The following is a 21,757-nucleotide window of genomic DNA, read 5'->3' as shown; positions in this document are numbered from 1 at the left end:
AAAAAAAAAAAAATTCTCCACAAACGTGTGATCAAACTTGTACATAGCAAGGTCCAGCATTTGATATTTTTCATACATCAAGAACAGCAGGAATTTTCTGAGCACCTCTTTTGTGGCTGGCATTGTGCTGGACTCTGGGATATCAAACCTGAATAAAATTATCTTCCTTCCTCTAAGCAGCTGCAGTGCCAGGGAGGCATGTGGCCTCTGACAGAGGTGCACAGAGGACCAGGAACAGTCTTGAGGTCCAGGAAGACTGGCAGTAGAGGCATAGCCACGGGCATGCTCCTCCTGGACTGGCTGATTTGGGGGACCATGGTGGTATGTTTGGGCCCTGCGTCTTTAATGCAACAGCAGAGGCTATAGTATGTGGGTAGCGGACCCAGAACATCAAGTTTAGTCTAGTTAGGTATATATTTTTTAACATGAAAAACTATTGCAGGATGAGGTTCTATAGTCCGCGATATACTATCTGTTGCTATCAAGAAATGGTTAAGTCATAAACACAGCACTTGGTTCTGCGGAAGGTTTCCAGATCCAGTTTTTTATGGCAACCCCCAAACCATATGCTTCCAGGAAGTAAGCCTTGCAGTAGAAAATCAATCTAAGCAACAGTGGCTGTTTTAGATATGAAAAAAAAATGTTTTGAAGACTCTTTTTCTATTATATATGTGTCTAATTATCTATTCATCTATCTGTAAAAATAATCTAAGAACTCAGGCTCGGGAAGTTCAGACTGTAACTTTACAACCATTTATAATATACCATGATAACAGTGGTATCCATTGTATTTGTGTTTCTCTCTCTCTCTCTCTCTCTCTCTCTCTCTCTCTCTCACACACACACACACACACACACGCACACACACACACACACACACACACGTAAGGACAAAAACAACAAAAATATAATTCTGCCCTTGAATGCTTCTAAATAACAGGACAGTTGGTTATTGAAGTAATTACTGCCAGAAATCCCTAAATGTAAGGGTTCTTTTTTCTCACATTCTCCTTACAGATTGGCAGACATGCTATTCAACCTTCTGGGATGCAAACAAAATGAAAAGAAATTAGATTCATTTAAGTGAAATAACTAAAAATAATTTCTGAAAACATTTTTTCCTGGAGTCTATATTCCTTTGTCCAGGCCTAATTCACTTTTATGTGGCTCAAATTATAGGGGGAATTAGGCAGACAGAGAGCGTAATTACTTGAGTTGGAGCTTAGCTCAGAGTTGCTGCCCTTACTTATTTTGCTTGCAAGAAGTTTATTGAAGCCCTGGTCATAAATCTTAACTAGCCAGTTTGAAAAAAAAAATCAATATTTAATTAATTTGAGGAGCAGGATTTTGTGGAAGATTCCTAGTTATTTTCAAAAGTTATGAGACAGTTAATAAGTAGTTAAAACTATAATTCTTATGGTTTTATTTTTGAGCTAAGGGAGGAAAGAGGAGCATTATTAGAGAGACTGCCTGGGAAGGAATGTCTCTAATAGGAAGATGTCTGTACAAGATAAAATCTTTGAATAAGTAGAAATGTTTAATTAGTCAAAGAATTATCTTTAATAGAATAAAAGCCTAGCTACTGCTGGCAAAGGAAGAGAAAATAGATCTCAAACTTCTGACTCTTGGCCTTCCTCCCTGACTTTTGGGGGCTTCTGGCTACTCTTCCAACTGCTCTGGCCCTTCCGTAGGGATGAGGTCAAGGGGCTGCTGCTTTCCGTTGAAAGCTCTGGCTCAAGTATATTCTTTTTCCTTAATTCACAAAGGCACAAGTGAGACAGTTTGGAAATTTCCCTGGCCTTTATGAGTCCATCCTCCAGGGCACTCTCAGGACCATCTGCGTAAGACATACCTGCAGGAATTTCGTAGAAGGCATGTTTCCAGGTGTCAGTCTCAAAGATTCTGATTTTGTAGATATGGGGAGGAACCCAGGAACTTGCATTTTTAAGTGCTTCCCAAGTGAGTCTGATGCATGTGAGATCATGCCTTCAACACTGTGAAAGAGGCTAGAGTTAGATCTTGGTGCTTTCAGAAGAGAAGCATGAGTGAAGGATCTGAAGACATACTTAGCATCTCACATCTGTAGGTTCTTGGTGGAAAAGTGCTCACCAAGAACAGTAGCAATGGCAAGCAACCATTAGCTCTTTAATAAGAATATTCCAGAGAGCTGCCCTTGAGCAAATGGCTCTAGCTTAGGAGGTCCAGGAATGCGCATAGGACTGCCCTCGACCAGCCAGCTCTCTACTGGAGGAAGGACACTGAGAAGCATGCTAACAAATGTGCCCATCTATCCACTAGTAGGTTATAGAAAGCCTATACTGGACCTCATCACAGTCTGGAAGGTTTATATTTGTAATTCCAGGGGAAAGTTATTAGAGTTCCAAGAAGTCAATTCTAGCCTACCACTTCCAGGGCAGTGCATGGCAAGAATCAAAACATTGAGTCATGTTTGTAGCTGTGGGGAGCCAAGGGGACCTAAGTCCAGTCAGAATAATCACTAACTGCAACAAAGAACTCTACACAGGGCCAAACCCAGGTTTTATCAATTCTTGAAGAGGACAGTGGCATGAGGTGACTGAGAGTGATAGAAAGTATATGATGCTATGAGGTGGGCTAGGTAGGAGGCCTGAAATCACCTCTGCAATTTACAGAGAGATGCAGAAAGAGGAACCTGCACATCACAGATTGGGGCAGTATCTAGTGTTTTGGGGTCAGCGCTTCAGTTTTGATGTATAATTTTCTTGCCCTGAGAGGTCATAGCGTCTTTTCTCAAGGCTCATTCTCAGCCTCGGGGCCTCTTGGCCGAACTCGCACACCCTGCCTGGGAGCTAGGGGCAGGGCGTCACTGCCCTGTGGCACTGCTTTAAAGACTACACATCAGCAGTAGATCAGGACTGAATGAACACAACTGTGCTCTGACTAATTCCAGTGGCAACTTCCCTTCCCTTCGATGGATGGGTGAGAAAGATGTAGACTGGTAGAGCATGACTTCCTTTTCTTCACTGGGGGACAGTAGAAGGCAAATGATACAGAACAGCATGTTGATGCTCCCAGTTAACCAATGTATTTGGTAGTAGTTGCTTGAGAGAAAATTCCATTCCATTTTCTATTATTAGTTTTCTCCTTCAACAGTGATTGGAGACAGAAAAGTAGAAAGATGTTGGGTTGAAAGAAAAGAATATCCAGCTCTTTCTCTGTTTTAACTTTCTTCTAAACTGTCCCGGTCCTAGCAGAAGACTCTCATCAAGGCTGATACAGACTGTCGGGACAGTCTTGCTTGCCAGCCCAGGGTTATAGCAATAGTAATGCACGTGCTGTACTGGTTAAAAAGCACAGTGTGGGGGTCTGGAGATATGGCTCAGTGGTCTAAAGCACCTACTTAGAACAAGCTTAGCAAAGCACAGGGACCACGGTTCGATCCCCTAGCACCACATGCCAGCCAGCCCCGCCTCCTGGTGGGCTGAACTGGCCACACACACACACACACACACACACACACAATAAATAAATGTAAAAAAAAATTAAGTTTAAAAATAAAAAAAGCTCAATGTGATATGTGCATCCTAGAATAAAACTTTGGAAAATCAGGGAAATAAATGGATTAGGCAGTTTGAGAATTTCTTGTCATGAAGAGAGCCCTTGCTGTTATTTTTTTCTAATGAAATAAAGCAGCAAACATCTTTTTCTTCTGGAGCCATCCATAGTCTGGGACGTGATGGCCAGAGCTGCATGGCATGGGTAGCATGGTGACTGTGGCCTTTGGGGGGGTGGTGAGGAGGAGCATACTGGTGCTCAGGAGGGGAGTATCTTCAGTCACAAAATGCACAGGTCTCAAGCCCAAATCAACATTCTTTATAAAGTATGTTTGTTTAATGTGCACTTGGAGTTAGAGATTTACTTATGCTTGTCTTAGATTTAAATTCTCTTTGGTTTTCTTACCTAATTTTGATGGATGAGTTAAGAAAAGTGCCTTGCTTCGCTTCTAAGAGCCTCCTGCCTGCGACTCTTGCCCTGCTCTCCCAGGAGGAAGCTCATTAGAGCAGTTTCTTAAGAAAAATACCATTTTATGAGCAGAGACTGCCCCATAATTTCCCTTGACCCGTGCTTTGCTGTCTACCTTGGGTAACACATGCCACCTTTGTGACTTTAGTGGCCCACCTTATCCGCCTGGAGTAAAGAATAGAGAACTTTGTGAGCATCCTTCTGAGATCTGTGCCCGTGGCTGTAACAACATCTTCCAGTGGGGATGCCATGCTGTCCTGGGTCCACTGTGCCCCCTTGGCCTGAGGCTCTCTGTCAATGTCTCTTCCTTCTCCCAGACTAATGTACCTCTGCAAAGCCTCTTTCCTCTCATCTCTGCTCCTGATCTGTTTTCTGGGCAAATGGTTATAGCAGCTCATTGCTTCCCTTCAAGTCTGCACTGAGTCTCCACGAAGTCACTTCTTATCTGGTATGTGATTGAAATTCCTCCAAACATTTTACAGGAGTCTTGTGGTTCCCCGGGGAGGAGAGTAGTTAGCAGTGGAGGACATAACTCTCCTATTAAGGCTTTCAGGGACCAGAGAAGCAGTAAGTCTCTACCTGCCATTTATCATCCAGCATTTTAAATTATTCATATTGATTTCCAATTTCTACAGATTGCATGCAATCACTTGAGCGCAGACAGCCTGGCTACTGACTCCAGCCCTGCAAACAAACCCTGGTTGGTGTGTCTTGATGACAGGTTTGGCTTAGCTCATCAAATCCGCAGCAAGCAGTGCCGCCTCTACTCTTTAGGGTATGTACCAACCCCAGCACTCCTGCTGGCAGCCATGGTGTTCTCAGAGCTATGACTGGCTGCGGTGTACAACAGGTGCTCCGCCTTGCTACAGGTTGCATTTCAGATCGATCTGCCATGCAGCTGCAGGCCTGACAGAGCACTAGGTCACCTTGGCCAGAGCCACTTTTCCTCTATTCTGTCTCTAATAAGTTGGTGTTGGAAGCTTCGCTTCTCAGCTTGACAGAGATCCTTCTGGTGAAACCAATGATTTTCAGCTAGAATCAGAGCACCCTTATTATAAAGAGAGAGAAGAGGGCTGGAGGGATAGCTTTGCGGTCCAAGCACCTCCCTGACAAGTGCAAGCACCCATGTTCAATCTCCGGTACCACATACCTTGTTGACCCCAAAACCGGGTGTAGTGGTGCACACCTCTAATCCCAGCACTGGGGAGGCAGAGACAGGAGTCTGAGCTGTGTAGTGAGACCCTGTACCAAATAAATAATTTCAGAGAGAGAGAGAGAGAGAGAGAGAGAGAGAGAGAGAGAGAGAGAGAGAGGTTAGTGTGCACACATAGAAAAAGGGAGGGTATATTAGACACTTCATACACAATGAGGAATGACCAAGAAAGTGCCAACTTTTGAGTTTTTATGTTTTGTACTGATGACAAATCTACATATGGTTTTATATTTTAAAAAGAAAATAAAAGCCATTTTATAATAACCATGTAATTTTTTCAAAACTGAGAAAAGTTGGTATGCATTTACTACCATGGCCTACATATATAAGTAGATTTTGAGAATTTTGTTTTGTAAAAGATGAATATTATTTCACCAAATAAGTCAGTCTTTTTATAAACAGTTCTGAACTTACAAATGATATAACTCTCAGTAGGCGTTAAGTAGATTCTTGGGCTAAACCACTGAAATCCTTTTCCAGTTGTACTGGGGACTTAATAGAGTCACCTAGTTGTTCCTTATCCATAGGTTTCATTGCCTAGCTCTGTAGTTTATGTTCTGACAGCTGCCAGCCAGAATCCTAGTATCGGGATTTGGGGCAGACAGCTGGGGATGCCCAAAGTGTTGGCAGCATCCCGAAAAGTGGGGATGCAGAGATCACAGCTGCTGTCAAGCTATACCAAGAAAGAATTTCCAATTTTTATGGGATTAAGAAACATAAGATTTGAATAAGGGTTTAAGGATAATGGGAACATCCTTCTATGGGTTCATTGGAGGTGTACATACTGGTGATGCCCACGTGGCGTGGTGTGCAGGAGGCGCTCAGTACATGCCTGCTATAGTAAGGACTGGTCCAGGGGAAGGAAGTTGATACCACAGTGCTTTGAATGTGGAGGTTCAGGTTAGATGCTGAGCTGCTTAGCTAGTTGGTTAGGGCTGAGCTCTTTCCCTACGAGTCTTCCAGCTGTGCCTCAAGATTGTAGGGATTGGGAAGTTGTGGAAGACTCAGAGCAGCTTATTGTTGTATTTTCAAAGTGTGAAAGTAGGTCAGAAAATAATTGCGTAGTAACCACATGCAAATTGGAGATCTCAGTTTGGTCCTTTTTCTTGCTCTGAATTGCTTTATGTTTTACTTAATATTTTATACCCCGGAACAGTTTCATTTAAAACATATATCTGAGTAAAATAAACTTAGAGAGTTGTTTTTGGGGAAAAAATTTCAGTATATGTGCTGCCAAAGCAAGCATGGGGAAAAAAATTAATTCTTTTCTTTTCCGTATTTTAGGGAAGCGTCTACAGGGTATTCAGGGTCTCACTACTAGATTGGACTCAAGTGATCCACCTGTTTACAGCCTCCCAGGAGCTGGGATTACAGGCACGCACACCACGCCCAGTCTCAATTGCTGTCTCAGTGTGCCCCAGGGGTGGGGCCCGCACAGGCATGCCCCAAGGATGTAACCCCTGGCCCCTGCACCTGCTTGCAAGCGCTATAATTCACAGAGCTATTTGGCCAAGCCTTTTTTTCCTTCTTTATACTTCAGAACAATTAGATAAAATGGCTTTGCAATAGGATTTTAGATTATTACATAAAAGGCAATTTCTTGCTTTGTTTTAAATGTTTACCACTGAGAAATCAGCTTTGTAAAGAACACATAAGGACATTTTAATTCCGCTGAGAAAAGAAATGAATAGATTATAAGGGTTAATATCTGATGAAAAACATAAAAGCACCTAATTGAAAACTGGAAGCTAAAGAAAATATTTCTGATAGTTATAAAAGGAAGCTTTGTGGGCGATGATGTTGATTGCACTGTGACTGAGCTCGAGATCCAGACAGGCTTCTCTGCTCAGGTAAATGGCACACTGGAGAGTGCAGCTGCCCTGGAAGACTCCGAGTAGCAGTACTGGCCCTGAAATGGAGAGCAGCGAAGGGAATGTGGCTCTGGACTCCCAGCACCTGCGATATTGGGGTGCATAGATGAGGGGGCCAGGTGATGAGCCATATGGGTGTTACTTACAGGTCGGCTGTGCCCCATGCCCCAAGGATTTGGCAGCCACAGCCACGCTGCTGTGATACCCAGAATTCCCAGCCAAACCAAAGACACAGTCACAGTAGGGCAATAACCTTCCCAGAATGAGGACAAGGAATCAGAACACCCAGGCCAGAGGCCCTGCATCTGATCTGACCTACCCTCCTCCCTCTACTCTAAGAGCTGGTGTCACTTCTGCCGTCTCTCTGATGCCTGAATTTGTTTTACTAGGAGTCAAAGCTTTTTACTCCACAGTCCGTGTAAAAGATGTTTGTCCAATGCAAGGCACTCTATGCTGTTCTGATGCAGATTAAAATGTAGTCCTTTACAAGTTTGAAGTGGGGTGGGATAGAGCAGTGAAGATAGGGCAAGGCATTGAAAGGAAAAGTAACCATCACAGAGAAGTAGAAAGAGAGAGAGAGAGAGAGAGAGAGAGAGAGAGAGAGAGAGGCAGGCTGTGGGCTTAGAGGTTAATATCTTGTCCCTACAATGTCAGTCAGGGTCTTTCCTGCAGGTCTTCCTGTGTAGATAGTGGAAGGGAGATGTCTGGGCAGTGTGTGGAGTGGGTGAAGGATCAATGACTTGAAGAGGGGAATAGCACATATTTTTCTTTTCATGTCAAAGATTATATTTTAGGGGTAGAAATGGGTAAGAAAGAGAAGACTTGAGAAGAGATAGCACAAAGGTAAGCATTCTCCACTTTAGTTCTATAAGAAGTCATAGTTCTTGGCTTCAAAATTTAAACTCTTAGTGTAAGACACAAGATTGCACCAGTGTGTAGTATAAGGTATATATACACCAAATTACATAGGAAAGAAGTAAAGCCATGGTGTTACGTTGAGCTGTGGGGGACTCAGGTCAACAATTTCTGACATTACCAGTCAAGCGGAAGACCCAATACTATTATGGGCTACTGGACTCTTTTAGAATATTTTGCTGAGTTTACACACCTATAATATTGAAATAATGAAACAACAAAAAAAAGGGGATACAGATGAATGTCCATTTTGTATCTGTGTATTCAAAGTGGTTAGGATAGATATATAGTTACATTCTTTTAATGAATAGAGGGATTTGTTCTAATGGTGTTTGTAAATAGGATATCATGTCCGCATCTTGTACAGCAGTTAACCATTAGGAAGAATGTATGCAGTGTGTTAATTATTGAAACTGTCCTACCAATTTGATTTGAAACTGTCTCATTGCTATTTGTTTATCAATAAAATTATGGGGGGAAAAACCAAATTACATAGGAGAATAAGAATATTTTAGACCTCTAGGTCCCTTTGTAGATATTTTTTTTCTGATCATCTCTCCATGAACTTTTAATATCATAGATGTACTATACATCTCTTTATGTAGTGTATATCTTTTTTGTGTGTTTGTGATACCAGGTATTGACCTTGGGACCTTGTGCTTGCTAGGCATGCACTTATGCCACTGAGCTATTTCCCCAGCCCTATCAGTGCTTTATATGGAAAGAGAGGAATATTTGTTGCCTCTTCAATAAGATCCACTTCCCTCTTCTGAGAGTGCTGTTGTTCCTGTTAAAGATACATCTTTTAGATGAAATCTTGAGAGCACATGCAATGTGATTAAACAAAAATCAATAATCCTAAAGTATTTTATATCCACCATTAAATGTCATTTATGCTTTGCAAATCTTATTTCTCGCCCTCTGGCAGTTGACAGTTTATACACCTATGTAATCATTTGGCCAGATTCTCTGATTCCTGCTGGAATAAAGGATGAAGTACTGAAACTCCTCGGGAAAATATTAACTCTCTTACCTCTTCCAGCCTCTCTTCCTTCAATGATGAGAGTTAAAAACTTTCCTTGTATCTGCTTTTGGGTTATATTCTTTAGGTTTGCAAACAGCTGTACTGAGATATAATCCATAAATTCAAAGTATTGAACTCAGTGATTTCTAGGAACTAGGAGTGATTTAAGAACATTTTCATCATCCCCCAAAAGAAGCCCTGAACCTGAGAGTAGCTGCGCCCAGTTTTCCTCCAACTTTCATTTCCCTAACCCTGCGTTCTCCAGCCTGAAACTCTTGCCAGTGTACTTTCTGTCTCTATCGAATCATATTTTAGACATTTTATATAAATAGAATCATGTAATATGTGGTCCTCTGCAGTGTTTTCCTTTCACCTAGAATAATGTTTTCAAGGTTCATCCACATTATAGCATGTATCAGCACTTTTCCTTTAATATCTAAACAATATCCCATTGTATGAGGATACCAAATTCCATTTATCTGCTCATCAGTTTAGATTATTTTCATTTTTCACTATTATGAATGTTGAACAGTCATGTATAAGTTTATAGGTGAGCCTGTCTTCATTTAGTTTGGATGTGTGCCATTTTAGCTTTCCACCGGTCATCTATGAGGATGGCAGTAACATTAACAATTTCTTCTTATTTTTACCAAAACTTCTGATTCTTTGACTTTTCAGTTTTAGCCATCCTAGTGAATGTGAAGAGCTATTCCACTGTGGTTTTGATTTGTGTTTCCCTACTGACAAATGGTCTAAAGCATCTTTTCATGAACTTGGGTTCTGAGTTATCACTCTACCTAGGGAACACAAGAGCTACTCACCTTAATACTCTCAAGGATGTTTTTAAAAGAATAACCAAAGGCTTGACATAGTCTCACAACTCATCTCTCTTATCCTTCAGTAATATGAAATGGCATGTGATTTATTTCCAGCAACACTCAGAGCTAGTGAAAAATACTTTTGTCCAACTTGCAAAAGAAGCAGGCCTCCCTCAAGAACCCCAAGTGCAATCCGCTAGAAAATCATCATTATGGTTATTATGATGGGAACAGCATCTCCTAGAGTTGTTTAGTACACAGTCCATACAACTGCATGCAGGGATCCTGGTTGTTTTTCTTTAAGCCATGAGAGGAGAGCCAAAGTAGCCACTTGATTATTCTGTTACCTTTGGAAATGTAGCCCTGTGAAATTCCCCCTATTTCTTCAGTAGCTCTTAGATTTGATGATCCTATGCTGAAAAGTCATTGTGACCTCAAACCCTGGCATCAGTTTATGGAGAATAATATATTAAACTCAGATTACACAATTCTGTCTCCCCCATAAGGAGGCAGAAGTTGCAGTTGCAATTCAAAGGCTAATATTTTTAAATATAGGTCTTAACTGCTCAGCTACTTCAGAAGTGAGCTGTTAGAAGGAACTGATAATTGTCCCTTAATATCCATTCTCCTGTTCTTCCTTTAGTAACAGAACTTCTGAGATTACCAGGGCACATGGCCACCCTACCATGGGTATATTTCTGGGCATTGCTTGCAGTACTACGTGGTCACATGTAAGTGGAAGTGATGTGTAGAGCTTTCGGGCTGGAGGCTAGAGAAAAAGATGTGACCATTGATTCCCCTCCCACTCTCTTGATGATTGGAATACAGATGGGATAGCAGACAATGGAACAGTCATCTTAGACCTTGATATGGAAGCCATATGCTCTATTCTTCTTGCTTCCTGGAACGAACATCAAACAACATAATTTTTCTATCCATTAAAATTTTCTACAGTGAAATTTTCTCCAAACAGCAACATAAAATGATTTCTTTATGAGCTAAATACATCCTTGCTGTAGATAATAGTTGTCAATATAGTTATTTGTTCAAAGCTCTTCATCACTGTTTTGTGAGCTTGCTTAGATCAATTTATTGCTTAGATTAATTTATCCATTTGCTTCCTATGTCCTCTGTGGTTCTCTGCACATATAAAATATTCTACAAATATGTGTCTGTAGACATGAATAAGTCAGTAAAAGGAAGTCTACTACATGCTATGTTTGGCTATTGTACAGTATATTGTGGGATTGTCAGATTTCATCCACAATTTTCTTATAGTTTGGGCAGGATTTATTAAGTCTGTGTGTCATTATTTCTTTTCCCATCACTGAGGATTCAGAAATGAGCAAGGTTGACACAGAACTTTTCTTCATGGAGTTTTGCTATCTAGTAACTGGAAATTTTCTTTTTTTTTCCTAAATTTTTTAAATGTATTTTTAGTGCAGGGTCTACAGGCTCTCACTATATAGATCGGACTCATAGCGATCCTTCTGTTTTCAGCCTCCCAAGTGCTGGGATTACAGGTGCTCACCGCCATGCCCAGTCTTAGTAACTGGCAGTTTTCTAGGCCACTGAGATCATCAATATTCCTCTCTCCTGCCCTGTCCTGGGTTCATCTACTGTAAGGTGAAGTATAACAAGCATGTGCTTTGAAATCTCTAGGAAATACCCCAACTCCTGGTTTTAATACTTTGGGTTGTGTTTTGCAACACTTCTCTGTATTCCATTTGTTCTTACTTTTTGTGTCTATTACATTCTTGACTAAACTAAGCCTGAAGAAAAACCATTTAAAGTAAGTGAAAGTAAGAGTTAAGAGCGTTAAATTAATATGATGTATGTTTTCCAGTACAGTTCATACTCATATAAGATCAAATGGATTAAGTAAAAGTAATGTAAGTTAAGGTAAAAATTACAGACTGCTGATAATTTAATGTTATTAGTTTACCTATATCATATATAATAATCTCTACTACTTAATGCTTAACTCATATGTGTATATCTATACTTAAGGTAATTTGTAATAGAAAACACTTTGTGTATGTCTGAAAAAGGTATACAAATATCGCCAACCATGTTAATCACTGGAAATTAGCAGTAGAAAACTTCTACTTTTCATTTTATATACTTCTTACAATTAGATTTTTTGTGTATTTGTGATTTTTTAATAATAAAAAGTTTAAATTGGAATAAATATATAATAAAGTACTTTGCCCAAATGATTAGTTACAAAATGTTATGTAGCTCATTTAATTCTTAAGTTTATTAAAGATCTTGATTAAATAGAAGTTGGTGCTTTCAAGTAGGAAAGTCTTCTAAAATTTTCTGAAAATTCTCTGAGGAAGAAAGTATGTACATTTTTGCAGTCAAATGCTCTACCCCTGAGCTATGCCCCCGCTATGTACATTTTTACTCTAGGAAGCTCATATACAGACCGTACTTAATGAGTCCTTTTGACTGAATGTTTTGTTGAAGTTATAGAATTATCCTTTCCCACTGTACGACCTATGTTAACATTACTTTGCTTATCTAACTTTCAGCAAGGTTAAAATGAAAAAGCTTTTGTGATAGATGACATCTATGACAGTCTATTTGTAGAGAAATAAATCTATATATTAAAAATGCTTGTCCTGGCTGTAAGTCGGGTTTGTATTGAATACCAGGTGTATCAGACAGCTACCGCTTTGTAACAGATCACTCTACATGTGGTTTAAAACCCCCATCAGTTATCATTGCTTGTGTGTCTGCAGGCCAACTGGGCTTCAGGCAGTCCAGGATGGCCTCAGCTAGGATACTGTATTTCAAGATAAGCCAGCGAAGGCAGTTCTGTTCTTTATTGAAGACTGGTTGACTAGCTGTGATTGCCACCTGCTCCTCATAGCTCTTATTTTCTTGACACCAACAAGCTATCCTGGGCACATTTTTATTTTGATTCTATGGTCAGAGAGTAAAGCACTCAAGGCCAAAGATAAGGCATCCTGTGACTTCCTTCTCTTAAGTCACATGACCAAGTCCAAAAACTCAAGGGGCAGAAAGAACACTCCCTCAGGAACAACACAGTGGATGAAAGAAGAGGAAAGAATTAGGGCCAGTGAGCCAATCTGCCACAGCAGGTTAGATCCTGGAAAAACTGGGAGGAAAGTTGGGTAGAAATTACAAGGTCTGAACTGTGTGAACCCAACAGGAAAGTAAAAAACAGAAAGCAGGTCTTGTCATGGAGAAGAAATGAGTGTATTTGAGAGGGGTAGTGAATTTTTCTCTAGCCGAAGGGAGTCCATAGTTGAGGAACACTAGAAGGTTGACTGGCATGTCATGGAACCCAGTGAGTGGGCAAAGGGACAGCAGGAGGCAAATAAGAGTCTTACAAAGGTCTGGTGGAGGATCTCTACACTGAAGACTTTAGTTGACTCAAGCCTGACAGATAATTGCTATCCACTGAGCTTGTATGTTTCTATTTTATGCAGCAGCCCAAAATAGTAGTTTACAATAATAAAGCATTTTTGTCTGGGTTCAAGTTTGGCCAATGTATTACAGGTATTCTGTGGGCTTTGACTATACTAAAGAACATATAATTATAGAGTATTTTTGATTAATATTATGCTTTTTCATTCAAATTGGTGCTTTAGTTGAAGCAATGATTCTTATAACATCAAATAAAAATATTTCTGAATAAATTCAGTATTTATAAGTAGATTAATTGCCCATGTGATTTTTCTACTTACTACTTTATGCAGAATTAATTCATAATTTTTTTCCTTTTGGTGATATGAATTTAGATAAAGGTCTGCTTTGCTTCTTGTGTTCTGGATGTAGTAGATCCATGTATATTTGCCTTTTTTTCTTTTCTTTAGCTGTGGTATTTAAAATAAACACTCCTTTTCTAAGAAAACAGCTGTTGCCTTTACGGCAAATGCTTACACAGCACTGTAGACATTAGAATGGAGACAAATTATCTCAGTAGAATGCACCTCTCTTCAAGGGAATGAATCTAGGGATTATACTTCCTGCATGTTTTGAGAAAGTTTATTACCACCAGAAGATATCCTGATTGATCTCACTGCTACTATGATTTATATCTTTTTAAAAAATCTTTTTGATATGCTTCTATATGCTTGAGCATGTGATATTCTGGTCTGTGTTTAGTAAATAATTTATTTTTATTTTATTCAAAGGGTTTGAGTTATAATGTTTTTATTTGGGGAGGAGAAAAGAAAATTCATTGAATGTGTACATTTTACATGTATTAAAATAGGGGAAGTCTCAGGATAAGAAAATTGGCCTTGATACTGTCATGTGGAGCCACCACTTCACCGTGTTATGTTTTTGTTGTTGATTGCTGTCCTTTTTCTGTCCAGGCTGGGAAGTGATGATACCCATTTTGAGGTGAGCATGGCCAATGATGGATGTGAGGTGCACCGTTTTGACCCTAGCGTCAAATCGGCTCATGTTCTTGAGAGTCAGCACTTGTGGTATCACCGCCTGTCCATCGATTGGCGGGATCCTCATCCTGCTCTGGCCAACCAAAAACCATACAGCAACACCAGAAAACTGGGAAGTATTTTGAATGAATTTGGGCATCACAAGGTGAGGTGTTCATTTATTTGATTTCATTATTAGATAATGTAAATCAAGGATAACAACATTGACCTTAGAAAGTTGAAGGTCCGATTTTAATCTTACTGATCATCCAGCAATGCATAATGAGCCAACTCTGTAAACAAAGTTTTTGTAAAAATAGACATGTTTAAATGGACTTAAAGACTTTAGGTGTTGTTGATATTTTAAGATCTAGGCCAAGACTGGGCAAGAAGACCAAGAAACCTACTTCTTCTCTGTTCTACTGAAGAATACTGTTTCTGTTTAGGAATTGATTTAAAAATTCCAGAAAGATCAAACTATGGAGCCAGGGAGATGGCTCAGTGGAATAAGTGCTTCCCTGGCAAGCGCAAGGGTCTGAGTTCAATACGCGGATCCGAAAAAAAAAAAAAAAAAAAAGATCAAACTATGTAAAGCCTCAAATACAAAAAATAATCAGCCAAGACTGTGTTTGATAAGAGATTAGATGTGTGTAATATTTCTCATTGTTATGTTTCTCACTACTTGGAGCCTCTGGTTTGGGTATGTACACTTCAGAAAATGTGTGTAGTTTGATTAAAATTTACTTTATAAAGTGAAATGGATGTTATGTATGTTGCAATTAACATAATCATGTTAAATCTCTGTAAATATTTTATTGTGAATGGACAAAAAAAGAGAAGAAATTCAATTTTCGAACTATGTTGAAAGCAAATTTTACCGTACTGTGTATCCCTGAGCTAATTGCTTTCTGTAGACTGATGCTAGAGAAGTGCTGAGTGTAGCTGGGCTTGATGTGAGTGTAGGTTTGCGTTTGATCTCCAAGCTTTTGTGGCCCTCTCTTCTTGGCCTGTTCTTCCTTGCCAGAGACCACGTCCCCTACAGCCTGTCAGAATGAGTGCTCATCTGAGAGACAGGGCCTCTGGGACCCAACTTTAAACCTGAGTTAGCTTCTTGGTGTTTAAGAAGAGGGCTTTCCTCTTGCATTGTTTTTTCTCCTCCTTTTCTCATTAAAACTTCCCTTAACTAGATAGCTGAAGCTTCAAGAAGAACTTCAAAGAATTTATTGTTCTTTTAACATGAGACTTGTATATTGATTTGTATTTTGTTTACCGTGCAGAGTAACTAGCACTTAATAATCAGGTACGTTAGTAAAACTTGCATAACATTTCTTTGGGTAAAGAATCCCTGAACAGGGCTGGCCAAATAGTTCAGTGGATTAAAGCCCTGCAAGCAGGTGCAGGGGCCAGGGACTCCATCCCCCCCTGCTGTGTGGGCCCCAGCCCTGGGGCACACTGGAGCAGCAATTGAAACTGGGCGTGGTGGCACATGCCTGTAATCTCAGCTCTTGGGAGGCTGTAAAAAGGCAGATCACTATGAGTCTGATCCAGTAGTGAGACCCTGAACATCCTGTAGACCCTTCCCTAAAATGCAGGGAAAAAAAAAAAAAAAAAAAAGAATCCTTGAACAGAATACTGTTCTACACACTATTAATTTTTAAATAAGTACAGGAAGAAGCAGAAGTGTTTTTCAGAAATAGATTATTTCTTGTTAGTCGCTACCTTTGTAGACTCTTTTTACAGCCAATTATTACAAGCCTGATTCTCTAATATGTCAACTGTCTTTAAGAGCTGATTCTTCCTCTTTGTGTTCAGCAGGAAGTCTTGCTATTCCTCCTTCAGACTCTTTACTTCCAAGCCCTCTCCACCCTTACTCTTCCAAAAAAAAGGCCAAGCAGGGAACAGAGAGTGAGTCAAGGCCATTTTGTGTTTTTCAATAATGTTTTAGGAAAAGAGGTGCTACAGGTGAGGACAAAATAAGGCTTTGAAAAAGTGATCTGAGCCTAGATTTATCTAAGCATATTTCCAACAGAGCATGCATTTGGGGATAATAAGGTACATAGTTGCATTGTATTTGTTTAGCAACCTGGGAGCTGCAGAAAAACCTTTATGCTGAGGATAAAGCATGAAGCTTTTTGTAGCACTATCCCCAAGATAACAGAAATGTTTACAATGACACCTAAAAAGGAGAAATACTTTTAAACATTGCTTGTATTCCTAAGACCTTTTATTTTCATAAAAAAATTAATAACATTGAAAGTGATCTGGCTTAGCCTTGCTGGATATGTATTTGCCACTTTAAATAAGTTCCTTGTTGAAGAATTTAAGAGATGCTGATTTTTCCTTCATAGAGGGTGCTTTTGTGTTTTTTTTTTTTTTTTTTTTTGATAAATGCTATAAAACAAAATCAACAAAAGCTAAACCCATCTGTGAGTAATGGAACAACAAGAAACATGCTTCTAGGAGTTGCTCGATGCCAGATAAAAAGAAACCTTGTTTGTGGCCTGTAGCAAGCACAGTCTGTTTTCATTTTCCTGCATGTGTGCAGACAGTGGTAAGTAGGACGTGACTGTGACACGGGAGGAAATGAAACAAAAACACTGAAAATATCAATTCTTTGCCTTGCCTTCTTTATATTGATTTTGAAAGTGACAATAGAAACCAAACCAATATAATTCTTTTCCATTACTGTAGCATATCTTATGTAGTTTTGCCATAATTTCTATGTCCTGCTGTTATTTTTTTTTTTTTTTTTCCTTGCTTCTTTAGAAACCTAGAGTTCAGTCACTCAAGCAAAGAGTGTGGGCAAAATGAAGGCGGTGTTCTGAGACAGGGACAGAAAGATGCATATGGTTTTTGTGCTGCTTTTAAAACTTAGCTAATTTTAACTTCAGACTATAAATTAGAAAACCTTTCTCAAGCGCCAAGGAGGAGCAGCTGCATCAGCAAAACCATACAGACAAGCAGCCCAGTCTGTCAAGGAATAATATCCCGTGGATCCGGTATTACTGCAGATGATTAACTGCCTACTCCTTGCTGAAGTGGTTGCTGCTATTAACTAAAATACGAATTTTTCTAGGACACATAGAAAGATTGAATCTGAATTTTCTGTTTATATTAATCCTGATGTATCCCCTAGATTCCTTATTGTATAGAAACTTCTATAAGTAAATGATTCAGGCTGGCAACTCTTACTGTTATTTTCCATCTTAGCCACACTACTGATAACGTGAGAGTTTACTTTTGTGAACTCATCAATCTAGATTTCAAGCAAGAGTCTGCTTATGCAGGCATTGCCTTTGGGCAAGTCATTTAACCTTGCTGGCATCAATTTATAGTAAAATCAAGACAACAATGCTGCCTAAACCATAGCTTGTTTTGAGAATTAGAGCTGAGAACACAGGAGAAATGAATTTATCGTTCAATTGTTTTTAGTAAATTCAAAAAAATTCTTATTAACAATTTCATAACCCTTTACTAATTTTTATGGAAAATGGTTTCTTTTTTTCTTTCTTTGTTTTTAGGGAAAGTATATCAGAGATTTCTCTAGAAATTTCTAATTGTACCTGTAATGGTTTCAATCTATATATCCCCCAAAGCTTCCTTGTGTTCACAGGTGGGGCTTTGGAAAGGTGGGACATAGGGGGAAAGCTCCCAACCTGCTAGATGTCTGGTATGAGTTCATGGTCTCTAAAATCAAAGAATGAATTTTAGGTACAATGGAGATTAAGAGCAGAATATATTTACTGGGGGAAAGAAAGTTTCTGTCTGAGAGAGACAGGAATCCCAACTAGGTTGCCAAGAATTCTGCCTTTTCTAGAGATTTTTTAAAGAGGAAATAAATGAGGTGGGTCCAAGGTAGACAATCTGGGAAATCAAAAGGTGGGCATGAGGTGGGACAAAACTGTCACCAACCAATAAGATTATGAGTGTAATTGCTCAGGTAAATTTGATTAAATCAGGATCAAATGGGGAAGCAGATCACATAGCAAGTGGGCATGAGTATAGAACAGGGCTTTTCCTGTAGGGTGTTGGATTAGAGGCTGTCCCTGACTTTTTCAAGGTGATTTGTACCTATTTAGAATATCAATCCCTGATGCTTATCCCTAGGGAGCTATGTGACTGAATTTGTTTGATCTTTTGTCTTGAGGTCTCACCCACAGCAGGAGTGCCTGTCTCTCCCACAGTTGCAAGGTATCTTGTCTTCCACACTGGCTCCTTAAGGGCCTAGCCCTCTCTGACTACCTATATTTTAGCCTACAACAGTAAGGTGTCTCATCTTCTGCCCTGGCTCCTTTGAGGGTCTAACCCTATCTGACTGCCTAGAATATTTTCATTTTAGTTGCCTATAACAGTTGAACATGGGGACGAGATACTCATCAGTGATTAGCTTGCTGAAGAGTTTACAGATAAAGATGAATTTGGAGAGTGAAACCTGGTCAGGGAAGGTGGGTCATGGAAAGCATGGCCTGGAAGGGTCTCGCCCCTCCCTTGATTGATCCCTGGCTGCTTTCTGCCACCATGCTATTGACTGTTTCTCCCCTGCCACACCTCTCTGCCATTTCACCCTACCCTGGTTTTAGGCTATGGACTGAAACCTCTATAAATTAAGCTAAAATAACTCTTTGTTCCTTAGAATTGTGGGTGATGAACAGAGAGTACCTAATTTCAGTCAAGAGTTTCTAATGAAAACTTTGCATTAAAATGAAGGGCAATTGGTCCTTCAGAAGTGGTTGTAAGAGAATTATTATTGTTTGCTGCCTTGGGGCACTGAACAGCTTTGCTGATGATTATATGGAAAACAAATCACTTAGCCTTTGGCTGAGATCAAGTGTATAGAAAACAAATACTGAGCTGTATAGAAATTAAATAGGCTGCTCAGAATTAACTGGAATATGTTCTATACGAACAGATGTCGATTTGGGAAGCTGAGCTCAGTGGTGAGCTGTCCCAGGGAAGTGAGTTTCCTGCCTGTCAGCTCTGGTTCTTTTCCCTCCAGTGTCCCTGTCACCACTGGCATAGGATGTATCTCCTTGGGCCCTAACAGGTTACAGTTTTTGCCTCCCTGGACAGGGAGCAGGCCATTCATTTCAAAATACTGTTCTGTGATCTCTCCTGTGCTTGAGAGAATAAAGGCTTTGAAATTAATCTCCCAAAAGATCTTTCAGGGTTTATCAGATTGGCCAACGAATATAAATTATTGATAGTATCCTACATTAGAATGTTAATTGAGAATAAAATCAAACTTTGGAGCTGGAAATAGAAAATGGTAGATTCAGGAAGGAAATTTGGCCACATGTATATGTCCCTTTTTATTTATTTATTTTTTTTTCTTTTCTTTTTCTTTTTTTTTTTTTTTTTTTTTTGCAGAACCAGGGATTGAACTCAGGCCCTTGCACTTGCCAGGGAAGTGCTTATTCCATTGAGCCATCTCCCTGGCTCCATGTCCATTTTTATTACTAGAAATGTTTTTGGCATTAAATCTTCTTCCTTTCCTTTCCTTTTTTTCCTTCCTTCCTTCCTTCCTTCCTTCCTTCCTTCCTTCCTTCCTTCTTTTTTTCTTTTCTTTACTGGAGATTTTCTTTACTAGGGCTTGTGAGCTATGTCTATGGCCATTGATTGGGTTGTAAGCAACTGAGTTAGAAGAAATATTAAAGGCAGTTAGTTAGAGCTAGGCCCTCAAAGGAGCCAGTGTGGAAGATGAGATGCCTTGCAACTATGAGAGAGACAGGAACCTTTCTATGGGCCAGACCTTAAGACAAAAGGTAAAACAAATTCACCCACATACTTCCCTAAGGATAAACACCAGCGATTGATAGTTATTTTACTTTGGTACTAGGGATCGAACTCAGCACCTTACATTTGCCAGGCAGGTGCCTATGCCACTAAGCTGTCTCCCCAACTCTAGGGATTAATATTATAAATAGGTATGTAGAGCCCTGAGGGAGCCAGAAAGAGCCCCTAACCCAACACCCTACAGGAAAGGTCCCTGTTCTGTATTCATGCCCACTTGCTATGTGACTTGCTTCCCCATTTGTTCCTGATTTAGTCAAATTTCCCTGAGCCATTATACTCATCATCTTATTGGTTCATGATAGTTTTATCCCACTTCATGCCCACTTTTTTGATTTCTCATGTTTCATACCATGGACTTGCCTCATCTCATGGATTTGCTCTATAAAAATCCCTAGAAAAGTCAGTTTCCTTGGCAACCCATTCAGAACCTCTTCTGTCTCTTTCTCAGAAGCTTTCTTTCCTCCAATAAATATATTCTGCTCTTTTTTAATTTTATTTTATTGAGAAACAATATCAATGAGACAGTCTCTAAGCTGATTAATAAGACATTTTCATTAATTAATACATTACACATTGTTGTCTTCTCAGCGGTCATCCACAGCACAAGAAGCAGCCAGGACATTCTGTCCAAACACTACTACTACAAATCCTTCCTCTCACTGAACCAAGCAAAAGCAGCTGTACATCTATCCTGACTATTCTGTATGCACAAATACAAAATGCTCCTTCCTCTGTGTTCCCCCTCTCCAGTTCAGTCCTGTCAGAGATGGGTATTCCATTGGCATCTAAATATTATAGGTGCTTAAATTCAGCCAAACAATCCACACAGTCCAATAGTCCACAACAGTAGTGGATTATCTGCAGAAGTTGTTGACTAGAGCCTTTACAGCTCAGTATATTCTGCTCTTAACCTCCATTGTTTGTAAAATCTATTCTTTCATTTTAAAGAACTCATACCGGACATCTAGCAGGTTGGGCATTTCTTTCCCCTATACAAAAGAGTCCCACTAAATTACTAAATTGCCTAGGCTGGCTTTGAACTTGTCTTCCTGCCCCAATCTCTGGAGGGCTAGAATTATAGGCAGGCTTCAGCTTTCTTTTGTTAAGTATTTATGTGTAACATCACTTTAGATTCCTTTATTTTCCTTCTAAAGTTTTAGTTTATGAGTAGTTTTTAAGGGCAATGTATTAAGTATATGTCTAGACTGTTTTTAAGTCTCATCAGATGATATCTGAAATAGGTATCTTCAATTTATTTCTACTTCTTTTGTCCTCACATAAAAATGTATTTCTATTTGTATTTATTGTGATTACTGATATAGTTTGACTAATTTATACTCTTTTAAAGTATACTTCAGGTTTCTGTACTTTTTTTCTTGCCAATGCTTCTGGCTTTTTTTTTTTCCATAATTTTGTTGAGAAATAAATAGCAATGAGACAGTTTCATTAATTAACACATTGCATACTGTCTTCCTAGGGGTTATTTGTTGTATAACATGCAAACATGATATCCTATTTACAAACACTATTAGAACAAATTCCTCTATTCATTGAATTAAGAGATGGTCATTCATCTGTATCCCTTTTATTTTTTGTTTAGTTCTGTCATTTAAATATTATAGGTGTGTGAACTCAGCAAAATATTCCAACATAGTCCAGTAGTCCATAATAGTATTGGGTCTTCTGCTTGACTGGCAGTGTCAGAA

At 39.4% G+C, this 21,757-nt stretch overlaps 1 protein-coding gene across 7 annotated transcripts in view; it reads left to right on the top strand.

Annotated features, from left to right (window-relative positions):
• Mettl24 (methyltransferase like 24) overlaps positions 1–21,757 on the top strand; it is a 98,192-nt gene that overhangs the window by 34,686 nt on the left and 41,749 nt on the right. For 5 of the 7 annotated variants that reach the window (XM_023722308.1, XM_023722311.1, XM_023722313.1 and 2 more), the window contains exons 3-4: positions 4,638–4,777; positions 14,196–14,424. In XM_023722308.1, coding sequence (XP_023578076.1) covers positions 14,230–14,424 — 195 coding nt within the window. In that variant the 5' untranslated portion in view covers positions 4,638–4,777; positions 14,196–14,229. Of the gene's footprint in view, positions 1–4,150; positions 4,451–4,637; positions 4,778–14,195; positions 14,425–21,757 lie in introns of all 7 variants that reach the window. The other 2 variants (XM_023722310.1, XM_023722312.1) reach the window with 2 other exon arrangements.

Source organism: Octodon degus, unplaced genomic scaffold (assembly GCF_000260255.1).
Source record: "Octodon degus isolate 3935 unplaced genomic scaffold, OctDeg1.0 scaffold00090, whole genome shotgun sequence".
In the NCBI taxonomy this organism is placed as follows: Eukaryota; Metazoa; Chordata; class Mammalia; order Rodentia; family Octodontidae; genus Octodon; species Octodon degus.
Note: the sequence above shows the minus strand (reverse complement) of the source record. Positions and strands in the feature narration are given on the sequence as shown.